The following is a 17,709-nucleotide window of genomic DNA, read 5'->3' as shown; positions in this document are numbered from 1 at the left end:
AGTGTGTGATTTTTTCACCCATTTTTATTGCCATATTTGATAGAATAAGATTAGCATTGATTTTCAACGGTGTGTTTTGATGTGACTATTTATAGTGCTATGACATTTCACCCAGTAATAGATGAACATAACCTTGTCAATGTCCAAGAGGTATCACACGGGCTGTCTGATCAGTGTTCTTGCCCTGGGTTGGGACTGAGGTGGCTCCCTGGGGTCCTGTGCTTGATGCTGGACATGATGATGGGGGTAAAGTTGTAGAATGCTGCATCACACTGAATCTTAGGAATGTATGTACGTGATCTTTGCCTTCACAGGGGGGTGTGAGGCATTCACAGGTGTGGTTATCGCCCCCTTCTCACGCTGGCTGAATTTTTCCCCATCTCCTATCTATCTCACCATAGCTCTGGCCTTAGATTCACCATTCCTTCCAGCCATAGTCTATCTCCAAGCGCCTCTCCCAGTCCCTCAAACTTGGATTTAAGTGCGGTTGGCTTTTAGACCAGGCATGATGGCAATTTTTTTCAAAGCCTCAGGGCAGAGTGTGGTGACAAGAGCTTCCTTTGTTTGCATATCAGGTTCCATATGTGAAGCTTTGTTTCTCATGATGGTTTTGATTTTTTCAGATTCCTTAAATGTTCTGTTTCCTCCTAAAAACTGAAAATCAGTTTAAGAGTGGACCACCTTTATTGATTATCTTAGAAAGTTACACATTGACCATCTCATGTTTTTTCCATAATGGAAGTAAGCTTGTAGGGGAAGTTTGGGGTCCTCCAACCTATGTTCTTCATCCCTTGGGAACCAGCAGTCAGGGTAGGAGTTGCTCTTCATTCTCTTAGGCCCATAGCAGCTGGAGGAATACACACAACCTCTGATGATTTAGGGACCAGGGCTCCTTTATATTTTCGACTCTACTCAGAATCTGTTTTCTCAATTGTCTTGGATTCTGGACCATTGCTAACCAAAGTAGAGAATGATGAGTGGTCCAAATATCTTTTTTTTTTTCCCCACAGGCAATGTGGACAGTGAGAGAGACAGAGAGAAAGGTCTTCCTTTGCCGTTGGTTCACCCTCCAATGGCCGCCGCGGTAGGCGCGCTGCGGCCGGTGCACCGCGCCGATCCGATGGCAGGAGCCAGGTGCTTCTCCTGGTCTCCCATGGGGTGCAGGGCCCAAGGACTTGGGCCATCCTCCACTGCACTCCCTGGCCACAGCAGAGAGCTGGCCTGGAAGAGGGGCAACCGGGACAGGATCTGGTGCCCCAACCGGGACTAGAACCCGGTGTGCCGGTGCCGCAAGGCGGAGGATTAGCCTAGTGAGCCGCGGCGCCGGCCCCAAATATCTTTAACTAGAAAAAATTATTTTTTCCAAATTTGCTAAAGGGCTAAAAAAGATATCTCTTTTAAGAAAGAATAGCATAGCTATCTTTAAAAAAAAAAAAGATTTACTTACCTTGAAAGAGTTACAGAGGAGGAGGGATAAGAGTGATCTGCCATCTGCTGGTTCACTCCCCAGATGGCTGCAATGGCCGCTGCTGGGCCAGACCAAACCCAGGAGCTTCATCTGGGTCGCCCACATACTTGGGCCATCATCTGCTGCTTTTCCCATGCCATTACCAGTAAACTGGATCTGAAATGCAGCAGCCAGACATGAACCTGCACCCATATGGGATGCTGGTGTTGCAGGTGGTAGCTTAACCTGCTTTGCCATGACATCAGCCCCAGCACTTGGAAACAACTTCGTGATCTATGGTGATTGTTTTGTTACATACCGAGGGTTTAGCAATTGAGCAAAACTACTGAATAGAATTCTCAGAATTCTTCAGTTTTCTTACTTAGCTGTTATGAGGGATGGGCACTCTGCCAGGTGCTTTGTTTAAGTCCTCTGCTATGCTCACCACAAACTTGGAAAATAGGGGGATCACTCACTTTATTTCAGATGAGGAAACCGATTGGAGAGGCTCAGTAACTTGCACAGTGTAATGCAGATTTGTGACAGGAGTATTGATTGTACTGGATTATTTTGGGGGAAAATATCATCTTTGCCACCTCTGACTATAGAATGTATTTTATATAACATCTAATTTTACTATAGTTGATCTTAGCCAAAAGGCCAAGAAGCAGTATCACATCTAGTTTTAATCACAGAAGCTAACTTTAGCTTACAGTGTGATATAAAATCAGAAACTTCTGGTGGCAATGTATTTATCAGAAAGATTGTTCTATGTTTTTATGATTTGTTGGCTTTTAAAATGTTACGACAAATATCAAGTTAAACAGTTTTGAGTGGGAGTAATTTTGTGGAAAAATTTGATTAGGAAACGGAAAAAAGTCGTTTTAACATTGTCATGTTTAAAGAGGCTTGCTCAATTGTATTTTATGTCATTTAGTAATTGACTTCCCTCGGTAGAAAACATTCATCAAGTAGTACTCATCCGTACATGCATTAGCTGCCAAGTTTGTAGAACCTGTGTACACATGAGTTAGCAGAAATTGTTCTGTTTCCTTTCATAAGGTGTGCATTCCCTTACATCGGGATGGAACGGATGGCCAGGCTACTGTGTACTGGAGTTTGAAGCCTTCCGGCTTTAATTCAAAAGCGGTGACTGAAGATGATATAGGTCCCCTTAGTGGCTCTGTTTTGTTTTTATCTGGCCAAAGTGACACAACAATCAACATTACTGTCAAAGGTGATGACATACCAGAAATGAATGAAACTGTAGCACTTTCACTTGACAGGTAATGACGCATTTAATTTATGTTTAGTAACATTTCCATGTTTCAGTTCTCCTAAACAATCCTGATGGTTGCTTTTACAAGGTTTAAAAAAATGAGTGTTAGGATGGCCTGCAAACTCTTAGGTGTTAGTGGCTCTGGTTAGACCGGGAATGTTGTTTTTCAGTGAACTTGGACCCTGTGATTCCCTGGGAAGGAAGAAGCACTATATGTCGGATAAACCTGAAGCACAGCCAGTGTGTTGCTATATTAAAAAATTAGACAACCGCAAGTCTGAGAGGTTAAGGAAGGAAGGAGTTCTGCTGGCTTTCTTCTCAACAGGGAACAGATAAGAGCTTTTTGGAGGGAGCAAACAAAGCATTAACTTTTGTATAATGAAATTCCCTTTATAGCTTCGAATTCAAACATTATATAAATAATTTTCCAGAAAATCAAAAATTACAGATTTAAGGGGCACTTTAGCAGTAAAACTTGACATTTCTCAGTTGGTACTTTAGGAGACTGATAATTTCATAGTATAAAGTTTTTTTTAAATCAGAATCTTTTTCTAAAAATGAATAACTATTGTGTTTAATTGATATTAACAGTTTTTAAAGATCAAGACCAAGCTTAATGTCTATGGGTTTCTTTATATTAAAGTAGACATAGATTAGAGAAATTACTGTGGTTTGAAATCTTTGCACAATTCATGTTTAGAAATACTAAAATTCAGAGTACTCAGGACAGTTCATACTATGATTTTCAGGACTGAAGTAATAAAAACTTTTATATAAAATCTTTCTCTCTATTTTACTATTGGCCCTTATAGGTTTTACTTTGTAAATATTTTGTCTAAGAATACTAAAAGTCTAATGCACAGTTTTTTATTTTTATGAGAAAAAATAGAATATAGAGAACAGATTTTCCATTGTTCATTTTGTTTGCTTTCTGAATCACCATATGTTCATTTCCTTTCATATGTAAAAAGTAAAACAGCAGCAAACAAAGCCAATAACAACACAAAATGCAAAAGGCAAACAGTAAGTATAAAACACATACATACACACACACACACGATCTGAATTATTTATCGATTTACTCTTAGGTTGAGTCTTAAGGAAAGGTGTTTCATCTGAAAAAAAAATCCAAGTTACATGTAAACTGGAAAAAATACTTTTTCACATATGCCTTTTGGTTCTTTAGGTTTGAGTATCTATTGAATCCATGGATAGTTTTAGAGAACAAAACTAGCAATGATACTAAGCCAAAGCTGTAGCAATCCACAGACACTTTGTTGTATACTTTTTGCTTGAGCTGAATATTTCATGAGTGATTTAAACTCTGCAAATTCATGTTGACTTTGGGCTTTAAAGATAGTGATTGGAAAATATTATGTAAACATTTGACATGAAATATAATTCTAAAATCTTGTCCCCCCCCTCCATCTCTCCTATTGGTAAAAATATTGCACAACAAAGAACATATTATCACGTACAAAATTTCAGGGATTGTTGGTTCTTTTCCCATAGAGCAAGTTAGTTCAAATATGCATTGAAATGTTTTAATTCAATTAGCAACTAGTGTATATGCTTATCTGCTCAACTACATGAACAAGAATGTGAGGACATCACATCTGATGTTGCACAATTCATGTTTAGAAATACTGAAATTCAGATGTATTCAGGACAGTTCATGCTATGGTTTTCAGGACTGAAGTAATAAAAACTTTTATAAAATATCTTTCTTGCATGAACAAGAATGTGAGGACATCACATCTGAAGATTCCAAGACTGGTTTTGTTAAGTAAATGTGAGAATAGTTTTTCTGACTTGAGATTGCATACCAAAATTGTCCTCAAATGCCAAACAAATTTAAGTGAAAGAATGAACGCTAATAAGTATGGTTATGTGTCACAAAGCAATATTGCACAAAAAGTAATAAGCGCTTACTGTGATGCTATGTAGTTTTCACTTAATGTCAAATTCAAATTCTCTGCATTTCAAAAAAAAGTTGTCCTGATGCCCAGTTTTGGTTCTTTCAATCCTATACTAGTTAAAATATTCTATTACTGCGTTTTCCCAAAATCAAACACTTTCAGTATGCCAGTTTATTTCAGAAAAGTTTTATATATACAACCCCATGTTTATAAGTGGTGTATTTGACATTAAAAGTGAAGCTTAGGGACTGTACAACTTGACATGTGCTTTCAAGGCTATTTGAAGATGAAAACTGTGGATTTGAGAAGTGTTTGGATGTAAGTGACATTTGTCTTAGCGAAAAGATATAATGATGCCTTATGGTTTCTTAAGTATATTTCTATGCAGACCATGAATGATAAGATTTCTCTGCAGAGTTATGATTTTTCCTGACTTAAAAGAGCAACTGGCTTGAGATCTGAGAGTAGAGGTTTTCACTTTTTTAAAACCTAATTAAAACCACCAAGTGATTATAAGCAGGGCTGAATGGAATTTGCTCAGCTGCTGTGGTTGGGGAGTGTGTGGTGCTTGGCAGGCACGATGCCTTGGAGGAGGCGGGGAAAAGCCTGGCTCGAACGAAGCTGGCCACAGGATCATCATGCAGAAGTGGGGGCCTTGGTAGCCTTTGTAGCAAAGGATGCAGTGTTCAGAGTTCCCATAAAGTGTTTGTTCCTACTCTTGGCACAAAAAAACAAAAACAAAACAAAAAACCCCAATACTTTTGTGAGCTTTGTTTTCTCCCTGCCAGTCTCGATTTCCAGCCCTGTTAACACGAGATGTTGGCAGGTGCTGCCCCCATAGCCTTTCCCCCACCCCACAATTCTTTCTGTATTGACAGGGTAGAAACTGAAAGGTTTGTCGTGTACTTTGGGTAAGTGTACAAAACGAGATCTTGATTTTTGGTGATGGGGCATTTTGCTTTGCAAGTGGCTGGTTTGGGACTAGGCTGCCATTGTGCATGATCTTGGATCTGGAGAGATTGTGCTTTTCCACCTGCCTGTGCATGTTTGGTGTGAAGGTTCACTTTCTTATGGGGGGAGTGCTGATAGTTATTTTTGAGCCTAAGAGTTTTAAATTATGAATGCATGTAAAATGTTTGATAAAAAATTAGACAATGAAGGACGGGTGTTTAAGCCAACTTGTGGGATAATTGCATCCCATATGTCCTATCAGCGCTGTTTAGAAACCTACCTGCTCCACTTCTGATCACATTTCCTCTAATCATCCTAGAGGCAGCAGGTGATGGCTCAAATGCTTGGGTCCTTGCTACCTATATGGGAGACTTGAGTTTCCAGCTTCTTGCTTGTCCTTGATGTTGTAGGCAGTTAGAGAGTTAACCATGAGATTGAAAATCTTTCTCTCTTAGCCTTTTAAATATATAAAAATTTTTTTGAAAGTTAAAGAGTTAGCATAATATGTTTTAAAGATCTGAAATTTTTTTTTAATAATTTAACATGACCTCGAAAACAAGTATTGTGGAATTCTTACTCAACATCTTTCATTTGTTTTAGTTTTTTGAAAGATTTATTCGTTTGAAAGGCAGAGAGAAAATCTTGCATGTGCTGGTTTGCCCTCTAAGTGGCCACAACAGCCAGGGCTAAGCCAGGCTGAAGCCAGATGCCGGGAACTCTAACTGGATCTCCCTTGTAGGTAGCTGAGGCCCAAGGACTTGGCCAACTTCTGCTTTCCCAGGTGCATCAGCAGGGAGCTGGATCAGAAGTAAAACAGCTGGGACTCAAGCTGGTGCTCTGACATGGATGCTGGCACTGCACGTAGTGGCTTGACCTGCTGTGCCAGAGTGCCAGCCTCCAACATTTTTATTAAGCCTCTTAGCTGTCAATTATTTTAATTCTTCCATTGGTTTTGAGTGCATTTAAGCAGTTTGTTGGTTACATCTCAGTGTTGTACACAGAACTTTTCAGAAACTATTTTACATAAGGATAACAGATTCTAAGAAAGTACAAGAAATTTTTTCAAAGCTCAGGATGGACTTTTATATTGCATTCTCATCTAGTTTTCTTGTCAACTTATGTGCACATGGGATATTTTAGTTAATAAAGACATTGATGTAAATGAAATATGGGCAAAATTTCTGTCAAAATCATGAGACTGCTTTAACAGTGTAATAAAGAGCTGTGCTGTTGTTGGGACTGCCTGTTCTGTGGCATCAACAGGCTAGGTCCTTGGTCTGTTACACAGATTCTGTTACACAGGAGGAGAGCTGCCCCTCCATTGTACTTCTGCACACTAATTGTGGCTTCCTTGTGGTTTTGAGGTTTTATGTAGACTGCTTTGCTAGTTCGAAAGGGAGTGACATTTGGAAGGGCTCAGAGCTTTGTGAGGGAGTGAGAATTCCTAGGAGCCTTCTGGCTCTTAAATGCCCTGAGCCACGCAGCTCCTTTGATCATTCTAATTACATGCTGAGCATAAAACCAGAATAAAAAAATTGAACGTTCTTTTGAGATGTATATAGGAATTATTATAACATGTCCTGCATCTCAAATCCCTTCTATTCCCTGCCCCCCCTTTTTTCCCTCATGTGTCCTTCATTTTATTCCACACAAAATGAGAAAATACACTTGGTTAAAATTGAGTTTAATAGAGAGAATTTGAAAGCCATAAAGTGTTCCTGAAACTGAATAATTGTTTATTTAGAAAAAAAGTGCCTTTTCCACATAGTTATCCCACATTTGTGTATCCTTGTTCAGTTAGTATAAGCCTATCTAATGAAATTTTTAAAGAATTTCAGTTATGTGAAGCTAAAACAATCGTGTTTATTTTCTTTTTTTTTTTTTGCTAGGAAAGACATAATTTAATATTCAATCATTGAAGGTGGCTTGTAAATATAATTCCATATAGTTCAAATTAATAATTAACAACAGATATGCAAAAATATTCCACATTGTTTTAGTAGATAATTTTTATATTTCTACACAATTTTCTTATGCAGTCAGAATTTGAAACATCATCTCATTACTCACCATCAACTTAATGCTAATATAAGCATAAATTAAATTATTATTTTTCAAATTCTTATTTACATACTGCTTTAATAAAGGGATACAGGTAACTTTTTAATTTAATTTTTGCATTTTTACATAGATACAACTTTAGGAATACAGTGGTTCTTTCCCCCATGACCCGCATCCCACTCCCATCCTACTCTCACTCCCTCTCCCATCTCCTTCTTCATTATGGATCATTTTGTTTGTTTTCCACTACATGTCTCATGTTTCTACAGCTGGAGTGAAATCTGTCCATTTTGATAGTTTCTATAAACCCTGACAACTCAGGTGGTTGAGTTCTTAGGGAACATATGCAGTGTTTGGCTTTGCTCAAACAAACAAAAAAAATGAATTCATTATGTAAGTTCCTCCATAACTGTTGTAAGTAAAACTTTTTAATACCCTACATTCACTCAAGGCTCTAGCTGATTGCCGCCTTTCTCATTATCTGGAGTGAGCCTTAGAATCTTGAAAAATTCAGAATAAGACTCGGGGGAAAATAGTGCCTGTTTTCCCTCTTTCTCTAGGATTAACGTGGAGAGTCAAGTGCTGAAATCAGGATATACGAGCCGTGACCTAATCGTTTTGGAAAATGATGATCCCGGGGGAGTGTTCGAGTTCTCTCCTGCTTCCCGAGGACCCTACGTTGTTAAAGTGAGTAAGAAAGAATCCTCTGTGCAGCGTGTACTCACAGCTTCAGAAGCTGGAGCTGGAAGGATCTGAACCTCTGGGGGTGGGTGTTTTGTTTTTTAAGGAAGGGGACTCTGTGGAGCTCCGCATCGTGCGGTCCAGGGGCGCCCTGGTGAAGCAGTTCCTGCGCTACCACGTGGAGCCGAGAGACAGCAGCGAGTTCTACGGGAACACAGGAGTTCTGGAGTTTGAACCTGGGGAGCGGGAGGTGGTCATCACCTTGCTGACGAGACTGGATGGGATGCCAGAGGTATGCGGTTTCATTTTAACCTGTGCTTCGCGGAAGGTTGGTATAGGATGGATAGACTTTGAACATCAGGAATTGGACATAGAGAAGGGAGTGAAGAAAGGGTGAGAAGCACTTATCTTTGAGAGGAAAGAGAAAAACACTAATGACGATGCTGTGATTTTTGTGCTACACAAAGGATCCCAAACAGTCATTCTGTTTCTGGCCAGTGTTCAGCTGCTTTTAACGTTGAGTTAAGCCTTATTTTATGTGATCTACATTGGCTGAATATTCAGTAATATAGTTTTGAAATCAAGGTTTGCTGTAAAATTGCAGTTTACAAGGAAATAGAAGTTTCATATTGTAGACCCAGAGAGTTTGACAGCGTTCATCCACTAATGCATATGTAGCTTGTAAGTTGATCTTATTTTATTCCTGTCTGTTAGCTTAAATGACTATCATCAGTGATGAGGTCCAATCTGTTTACTATTGCAGAATAGTATCATTGTTTTTAACCCTTATATTTTTGGACATGTGTATTTATATCCAGTATCTCTCTTAATTGAGAGAATGTTAAAAGTTGCTTTTCTCTGGGTAATCTGTTTCTGAAGAATTGGTTATGTGTATTAACATGCTTGTGTCCATAGCATTTGTGTTTGCTGTGAAAATGTGCACTTTGTCTTTTGCTTATTACTCATGTTCATTGCAGTTGGATGAACACTATTGGGTGGTCCTCAGCAGTCACGGTGATCGGGAGAGCAAGCTGGGAAGTGCTACTGTTGTCAACATTACGATTCTGGAAAATGATGACCCTCATGGGATTATAGAGTTTGTTTCTGATGGTCCAATTGTCACAATAAGTGAGAGCAAAGAAGACAGTGTCTATAGTGGTAATGTGCTTGCTTTTTTATATTCTATTTCCTTAAAAGTTGTGTAATTATTTTTCTAGTCTATTTCTCTAGTAACTATTTTCCGTTTTCTGTTCTGCATTAGAAATTATATGTAGTGCAGGGGTGCGTCTTATTTAAAGATTTATTTATTTGATAGGCAGAGTTAAGAGAGACAGATCTTCCATCTGCTAGTCCACTCCCCAAATGGCTGCAATGGCCAAGGCTGGGCTGGTGTAAAGTGAGGAGCTTCATCCTGGTCTTCCACGTGGGGCAGGGGCCCATGTACTTGGGCCATCCACTGTTTTTTTCCCCAGGCCATGACAGGGAGCTGGATTAGAAGTGGAGCAACTGGGATATGACTGGTGCCTATATAGGATGCTGGTGCCTATATAGGATGCTGGTTTACCTGCTGTGCCACAGCACTGGCCCCAAAGAGATGGGTCTTTTTAAAAATCATGCATAGGGTTGCCATTTTTATTTCTTGGGCAGTATTGTGATGATGCTGATGGCTTCACTTACCTTTTGATTTCCACTAATCGGATGCAGTGCAATTCCAACACTTGGGGATGGGTCAAGTCAAATAGCAAGAACTTAAACTGAGACTTATTGGTAGGGACCTGTTACACTAGCAGGAAATGAGAACTATTGTGTATTTGGAGCAGCATCCAATGGGTAGAAGTCCCTCTTGTGTGTGCAAGTCAAGCTTCTCCCAGGTGCCTTTAGGAGATGCCTGCAATGATGTTGTACCTAGCGAATCACCATCCTGTTTCCTATCCTCTGTGACTTGTAAAATCTCAGACTATGGGGTGGGCATTGGGCACAGTGCTTACGACACAGCTTGGGACTCTCACGTCCTATATATGAGTGCCAGGGTTTGAGTCCTGATGCTGTTCCAATTCCAGCCTCCTGCTAATGTGTACACTCTGGGAGGCAGCAAGCAATGGCTTACGTACTTTGGTTCCTATCCTCCCATATGGGGGACCCAGATTGTGCTCCTGGCTCATAGCTTTGGCTTGGCCCAGCACTTGTCTGTTGTGGTAACTTGGGAGAGTGAATCTACAGGTGAAAGATCTCTGCCTCTCTGCCTTTCAAATAAACTGAACATAAATAAAATACCTATGGAAGGAGAAATGGGTTAATTTATATTTGTGTCTACTTCGGAGGCTGTGCTAAGCAGTTAGCTTTATTAAAAAAGAGGTTATTTTTACTTGTTTGAGCAATTTCTTTAACTGCTTGAAGGCTGTTTAGTCTTTATTCATATGTATTGTACATGTTTGTATTTTGTAGCTGTTTATGGCATAATGAGAAATGGAGGCAACTTTGGGAATGTTAGCGTGCTGTGGGCTGTTAGTCCAGACTTCACACAAGATGTCTCTCCACTGCAAGGGACCGTTTTCTTTGGAGATCAGGAATTCTCAAAAAACATCAGTGTTTACTCTCTTCCAGATGAGGTATGAGGGGCATATATGACCTTCTGTATTGCTTGTAGCTACTCAGTAATTTTCTATTAAACAAAAGGAAACATTTCGTTTCAGTGTATTAAGTGGAGGATATTCTTATGTCTCATAAGTTATAGTTATGTTTAAGTGCTCTCAAAAGATGTATCAATCTTGGGTTTTTCTTCAAAGATAATTAAGTTTCTCAGAAAAAATGAATGCTGAAAAAATGAAATTAACTTTGAGATGCAATGACTTTGAGCAGCCCTTGTCTGGACTGTAGAGGAACAGTTTTTTTACTTAAAGTGTTCAACTCGTTACCTAGAATAGTAAATCTCCTGTCTATAAAGTTGATTTAAAATAGATCTTAGTTAAAAAAAAATAAGACAGGGGCCGGCGCCATGGCTTAACAGGCTAATCCTCCGCCTTGCGGCACCGGCACACTGGGTTCGAGTCCCGGTTGGGGCGCCGGATTCTATCCCGGTTGCCCCTCTTCCAGGCCAGCTCTCTGCTATGGTCCGGGAAGGCAGTGGAAGATGGCCCAAGTCCTTGGGCCCTGCACCTGCATGGGAGACCAGGAGAAGCGCCTGGCTCCTGGCTTCGGATCAGCGAGATGTGCCAGCCGCGGCGGCCATTGGAGGGTGAACCAATGGCAAAAAGGAAGACCTTTCTCTCTCTCTCTCACTATCCACTCTGTCAAAAAAAAAAAAAAAAAAAAAAAAAAAAGGAATAGGAAAGGGAGGACAAAGAGGGGTGGGAATGTAGGTGGGAGGGCAGGTACAGTGGGAAGAATTTCTATGATCCTAAAGTTGTATTTATGAAATACGTATTAAAAATATACAGAGGAACTTTAAAAAGTTTGTAGAGAAATGCATTAAAAGTAAGTTTATTTGGATGAAAGATTTTGAAATCATGTAACTTTTTGAGAATACACATTGTCCATGAACTTTTGAAGACCCCACCTCTTCGATGCAAGCGTCATAAAGAACTCGGCAGAGCGATGCCTGAGTAAAAGCCAAGAAGGCGCTATTTGCTGGGGTTCCCACACAGGCGTGGTTAACTCTCAGGACTCGGTGTGGTCAGTGACATGGTCCTGCCCAGAGTCCAGAGTGTTCGGGAGTGAAGCCCTTGGCTTGCAGTGTGACCTCTGTGGACATGGGTATGTCCATGGGACCACGAGATCCAGGCTCCCACTGGAGGGTTTTCTTAGTGATGGTAAAAGGAGAAAGGGAGTGACGACTGAGGGGGAGCTGCAGAGCCTGTCCTCAACCCCTTGAGGCAAAATCTCAGTGCTTCCCTGATTCAGGGTGAGGAGAGGACCGGCTTACGTGGGGATTTATTTGGGCTCTCCTCTGACAGGACACGAGTGAGGTCTTTATGACTCACTGGGCTAGAAGTTCAGTGGAGGGTGTAGGAAGCTTTTGAGAGTTAGGGACCGTGATAAACTCCGCTACTTTCCTGTTCTAGTCTTCCAACAAACACGTTTGCTATTTTCTCATAGAAATGATATGAGCTCTGTGATTTTGCTGTTTCTGGGCTGTTTAAGGCAGATTGTATTTCCATTACATTTTATTATTAGGTGAAAGCTATTTGGATGCATGTACATTCAAATGCCCTTGAGGGGATGGGAGATGGGAAGCTTCCTTGAACACGTTAGGGAAGGTCTATCTCAGAAGTGGAAGTGAACAGTACTGCTCATGGGTCATTTTTTTGAAAAAAAAAAAAATTTAGGAAATTGCACTGTAATTAAATGCATGAATTACCCAACTTAAAAATGTGTCACATTTTCCGAAAGGTTCCAGAGGAAATGGAGGAGTTCACCATCATCTTAGTCAATGCCACTGGAGGAGCAAAGGTGGGCAATAAAACAGTTGCCCTTCTGAGGATTAGAAGAAATGACGACCCCATTTATTTTGCAGGTGGGGTTGCTATCTTATTTGCATGAGTTTAGATCTTTCACAAAAGGTATACATGCTTGTAAATAATTTTTTAAAAATTTATTTACTTGAAGGACAGTTACAGAGAAGAGGGAGAGACAGAAGTCTTCAATCCACTGGTTCACTCCGCAAATGATCACAACAGTCAGAGCAGGGCCAATCTGAAGCCAGGAGCTGCTTCTGGGTCTCCCACATGGGTGCAGGGGCCCGAGCACTTGGACTGTCTTCTGCTTTCCCAGGGCATAGCAGAGAGCTGGATCAGAAATGGGGCAGACAAGACTCGAACCAGTGCCCAAATGGGATGCTGGGGCTTTAACCTGTTGTGCTACAGCGCTGGCTCCTGTAAATAATTTCTAACTGAACATTTTAAATAAAGTATAGTTGATGGTCGTTTAAATGGAATTTCATGATTCATCTGATATTAGTCTGAAATTTTAGGAAAATGCTTCTAAAGATTTTCTAAAGCAAAAATAAATACCATTATGTGCTTTACTTGCCCTTTTCCCAATTCTGAGGTATTTTCTTTGTGTGGAAAAAACAGTTCTATGTATTCTCTTCCAGGCACACTCAGGCTAGCTCAAGTCTGGGTTACTACCCAGTTGATAACCCCTTACTATAGTAACTAATATTTAATAGACATTATAATAGGCCAGTGCCATGGCTCAATAGGCTAATCCTCCGCCTGCGGTGCCAGCACACCGGGTTCTAGTCCCAGTTGGGGGCTGGATTCTGTCCCAGTTGCCCCTCTCCCAGGCCAGCTCTCTGCTGTGGCCCGGGAGGGCAGTGGAGGATGGCCCAAGATCTTGGGCCCTGCACCCGCATGGGAGACCAGGAGGAAGCACCTGGCTCCTGGCTTCAGATCAGCGCGGTGCGCCGGCTGCAGCACAGCGGCCATTGGAGGGTGAACCAACAGCAAAAAGGAAGACCTTTCTCTCTGTCTCTGTCTACTCTGTCAAAAAAAAAAAAAAAATAGACATTATAATTAAGATTTCTCTGTTTTGGCCACTTTAATCAATTGTTTAGAACTGTCTTTGGCCACCTAACTCTTAATTTTATTGATGAAACTTAATTGATGGTTAATTCCTAAACCTTTTTGGTCAACTCTTTGTAGGTCAGTTTATTGTTGGAGGAATCCTTAAGCCTCTTAGATTTTATTGATAATGTCCTTAGCCTTAAGTCAGTATGGACTTAATGAGTTAGTCTGATGCTAAGCCTTCTGCTAACTCCTGTGGCAAAAATAAGACCTATCTTGGCCAATTGTCAAGGTGAGGTATATGCAACAGTTAGGCAGAGGACTTCAAATAGTGTGTTTCCGACTGACGAATTGGAGAGCAAAGACAATGGATTCCGTTGGAGTTAAGAGCAAGGCTGTTAACTGACAAAGTGGCCAGAGGGGTCTCGCATGGGAGCTGGGAATGTAACTGATTCTTGCAGACATTGCAGATGGGGTTCCTGCGGCAGGCAGGGAGAAACTATAGAATGCTCTGGAAATCTGAGCATGGGCTCAGAGACTCACCTCCTTCTTTGTGGACATTCCAGAACCTCGTGTGGTGAGGGTCCAGGAAGGCGAGAGTGCCAACTTCACCGTCGTCAGAAATGGGTCCCTTGACGCTACCTGCACCGTCCAGTACGCCACCATGGATGGGAAGGCTACGGCAAGAGAGGGCGACTTTGTTCCTGTGGAAAAAGGGGAAGCCCTTGTTTTTGAAGCTGGAAGCAGAGAGCAGAGCTTGTCTGTATTTGTTCATGAAGACGGGGTCCCCGAGACCGAGGAGTCCTTCTACGTCGTCCTCTTCAACTCGACAGGTGACTGGGTTGCATTTCCCCGGCAGGTCTGGGTTTCTGTTGGTGCTCTGAGATGAGATGAGGTTCTGCCTTCCAGTAGTGACACCGGAGAGCGCTTCACTTTCTCAGTGCTTATTCATAACCAAAGGGCTTGTTCCGTTGCTTTCTTGAGGAAGGGGGTAAAGAATGTAAGTGTGACACTTGTGTGGACCTGGTGGCTCCCAGGCATTATTTTTAACCTTTATTTTTCTCACAGAAGCACTAAGAACTCCCATATAAAGGATACAAATTGTATGGCTAACATCAGCGGGTAATGGAACATGGCTGCCCTGGGCTTGCCCAGTCACCAGTGACTTACAGAGCAGGTCTCCTCTGACATTGGCTCCTGGGAAGCATGGTGCTTGCACATTTGGTTGGGAAGTTTAATTGTGTAGGTGACTGAGCCCAGCTGGCTGTTGGATAATTCTTGGGAGCTGTTCCCAAAATAAAGGAGAATTAAAGGGAGAACGAGGTGCGCTTGCATCTTCTCCATGTTGTAAATGCAGCGCATGTCTGGACCCTGAGAATGTATGAATTGCAAGGACGATGACCGCATCTCTTGAATTTGTTCTTTCACGACTACACAGAGCTTTCCCCACCCTGAACATTTTGAGAGTAAGTTAAAGACATCAGGCTCCATCATCCTTGAGTACATGAGCTTTTCCTACAAACTAGGACCTTCTGCTTCAGCAGTTGCAATCAGGAAGTGATGACTATCACATCTGGCCTCGGACCCTCACACTCATGTTTCTCCAGTTGATCCAATAATGCCCCTCCATGCAGATCGACCCCTTTCGGGATCACTGCAGTAACCCTCCGTTGTAACCTTGGCTTGCGTGACGTGGGCGATAGAGGTATGGCAAGCTGACCTGTCCCTCACTGTGGGTTTGTTCCTTCATTTATGGATTCGGGTTTCATCCCTGGTAGGAATTTCACAGTAGTGACCCTTGGTTCTTAGCCCATAGCTTCTGTCCTTGGGTCATTCTCACTGTGATCTTCAGTTTCACTGTGATTAAGGTGCTCACTGAAGCTTTTCTACTGAGCTTTTTTCCTATTCTAATTAATAAACATTCTGTAGGCAGGTATATCCTGTTACTCATAAAATTGTTTCGTCCTCAATACGCTTGTGAGTATGGACTTGGGAATTTCTATAGTGGGCTTATTTTACCACTACTGATATTTACTGGTCAAATCGTCCTGGACTTGACCAGGGGTAACCTGCTGGAGGTGATGTCTTTGTCCTTGGGACTCCTCTCTATTATCCTTCGAGCATTTTCTGCTCGCAAGCACAGCAAGCTGTCCAAGCTCGTTTTCTGCTGTTCCCGCCACGACCCGAAGTCGGCCATTTCTCCGAGAAGCCCGGCTTCCCTTCACTGAAGGATGCAATGCAGCAGCCAGGGTTCGAGCGCTGGCTGTGCCTACTGTTAGTGAAGATTTGCTCCTCGCAGACCTTCTCAGCGTGCAGAGCTGGGGCATGTCAGCATGCTCGTTTGTAGTTCCATATCTGCGTGTGTTGAAGCTCACTATTTTATTCCAGAGCCTCCATTCCTGTTCTGTGTCAGACTGCATTGCTGTTCCCTGCCTTTGCACATCTCTGCCATTCCCTCCTCTGAGGGAAATCCAGCCCCCTTCATCCTTGAGGTTCTTATGTGTTTGATGCTCTTCTATTACTCCTGTTACCCTCCTCACACAGGCTGCCCAGGGTTTCCTCCCCTGGGCTGTGGCTTCCCTGCTCTGGGCAACCCCCCAACCAGGCCATGGGAGGCGCTCTCACCCCACTCGGGCTCCTGCACCCAACCCCAAGCTTCTCTCCCAGGGAGGTGCCCACCTTACTTGCCTTGAGCTCTAACCCCTTGCCCTGGGCCTCTGTGTTGTACCACTCACCACCCTGATGTGAGTGCCTCCTGCTCACTCTAGTGTGTTGGGCACTGAGACATCTAGGAACAGGAAGAGAAAGAGAAGTTAAAGTCTTAGTTTTTGTTTCTGCTGTCTTCTTTCCTTTCTCCTTTTACTTTGCTAATTTTTTCATGAAGCCGAACTCAGAAAACCCAAAAAGTACAACTTAAAAACTCTCATCTTGTCATGGAAAATTTAACCTTGCAGAATAACAGCTACCAAAGAAATTCCACAATTGCAAAAACATAATTAGGCCTTATGTAGACCAGAGTTTGTTGAATCCATTCGTTGTCGTGAAATTTAAAATGAAAAGAATTGCTACAGATCAAAGTGCCTTTGGTGATAGAAAAGTGGAAGACAGAAAGCTTTAGTGTGAAGTATACAAAGGTGTTGAAAGACTGAGTTTGTCTTAGTAGAATTTACTCTAGAAATAAGGTTTTGGTCGGCGCTGTGGCTCAATAGGCTACTCCTCCGCCTGCGGCGCCGGCACACCAGATTCTAGTCCTGGTTGGGGTGCCAGATTCTGTCCCGGTTGCCCCTCTTCCAGTCCAGCTCTCTGCTGTGGCCAGGGAGTGCAGTGGAGGATGGCCCAAGTGCTTGGGCCCTGCACCCCATGGGAGACCAGGTGAAGCACCTGGCTCCTGCCATTGGATCAGCGCGGTGTGCTGGCCGCAGCGCACCAGCTGCGGTGGCCATTGGAGGGTGAACCAAAAGCAAAGGAAGACCTTTCTCTCTGTCTCTCTCTCTCACTGTCCATTCTGCCTGTCAAAAAAAAAAAAAAAAAAAAAAAAGTTTTGATGACTGACTTGGTGCAATTGAGATGAAAATTTTTGTTTCAGACAGCTTTGAGAAAGAAATGTCACTGGGGTTAATAGTGGACCTGCACCTCCCAAATCTCCTACAAGGAAGATAGGGAAGGGACTCTTCAGAGAGACTTTGTTAGTATATTGGTAAAATGTGGCAGTGGGGAAACTAGATTTTGAGGGTGAGGCAGAGGGACAGCCAGACAGTGAGATCTGAGAGGAAAGGGACACAGGTGTGTTATTGGCCTGAGTTCTGTGTGGTACGTCATGTGGCCACTGCGTTTGTTGTTAAGGTTTGTCTAAAAATGGTGGCAACT

The 17,709-nt window shown here is 42.1% G+C and overlaps 1 protein-coding gene across 1 annotated transcript in view; it reads left to right on the top strand.

Annotated features, from left to right (window-relative positions):
• ADGRV1 (adhesion G protein-coupled receptor V1) overlaps positions 1–17,709 on the top strand; it is a 568,898-nt gene that overhangs the window by 22,701 nt on the left and 528,488 nt on the right. The window contains exons 11-17 of the mRNA XM_062211963.1: positions 2,510–2,733; positions 8,218–8,344; positions 8,445–8,630; positions 9,316–9,496; positions 10,784–10,947; positions 12,728–12,851; positions 14,409–14,675. Of these exons, the coding sequence (XP_062067947.1) occupies positions 2,510–2,733; positions 8,218–8,344; positions 8,445–8,630; positions 9,316–9,496; positions 10,784–10,947; positions 12,728–12,851; positions 14,409–14,675 (1,273 nt within the window). The remainder of the gene's footprint in view (positions 1–2,509; positions 2,734–8,217; positions 8,345–8,444; positions 8,631–9,315; positions 9,497–10,783; positions 10,948–12,727; positions 12,852–14,408; positions 14,676–17,709) is intronic.

This window comes from Lepus europaeus, chromosome 15 (genome assembly GCF_033115175.1).
Source record: "Lepus europaeus isolate LE1 chromosome 15, mLepTim1.pri, whole genome shotgun sequence".
Taxonomy (NCBI): domain Eukaryota; kingdom Metazoa; phylum Chordata; class Mammalia; order Lagomorpha; family Leporidae; genus Lepus; species Lepus europaeus.
The sequence above is the reverse complement of the archived record's forward strand: the minus strand, read 5'-3'. Positions and strand labels throughout refer to the sequence as shown.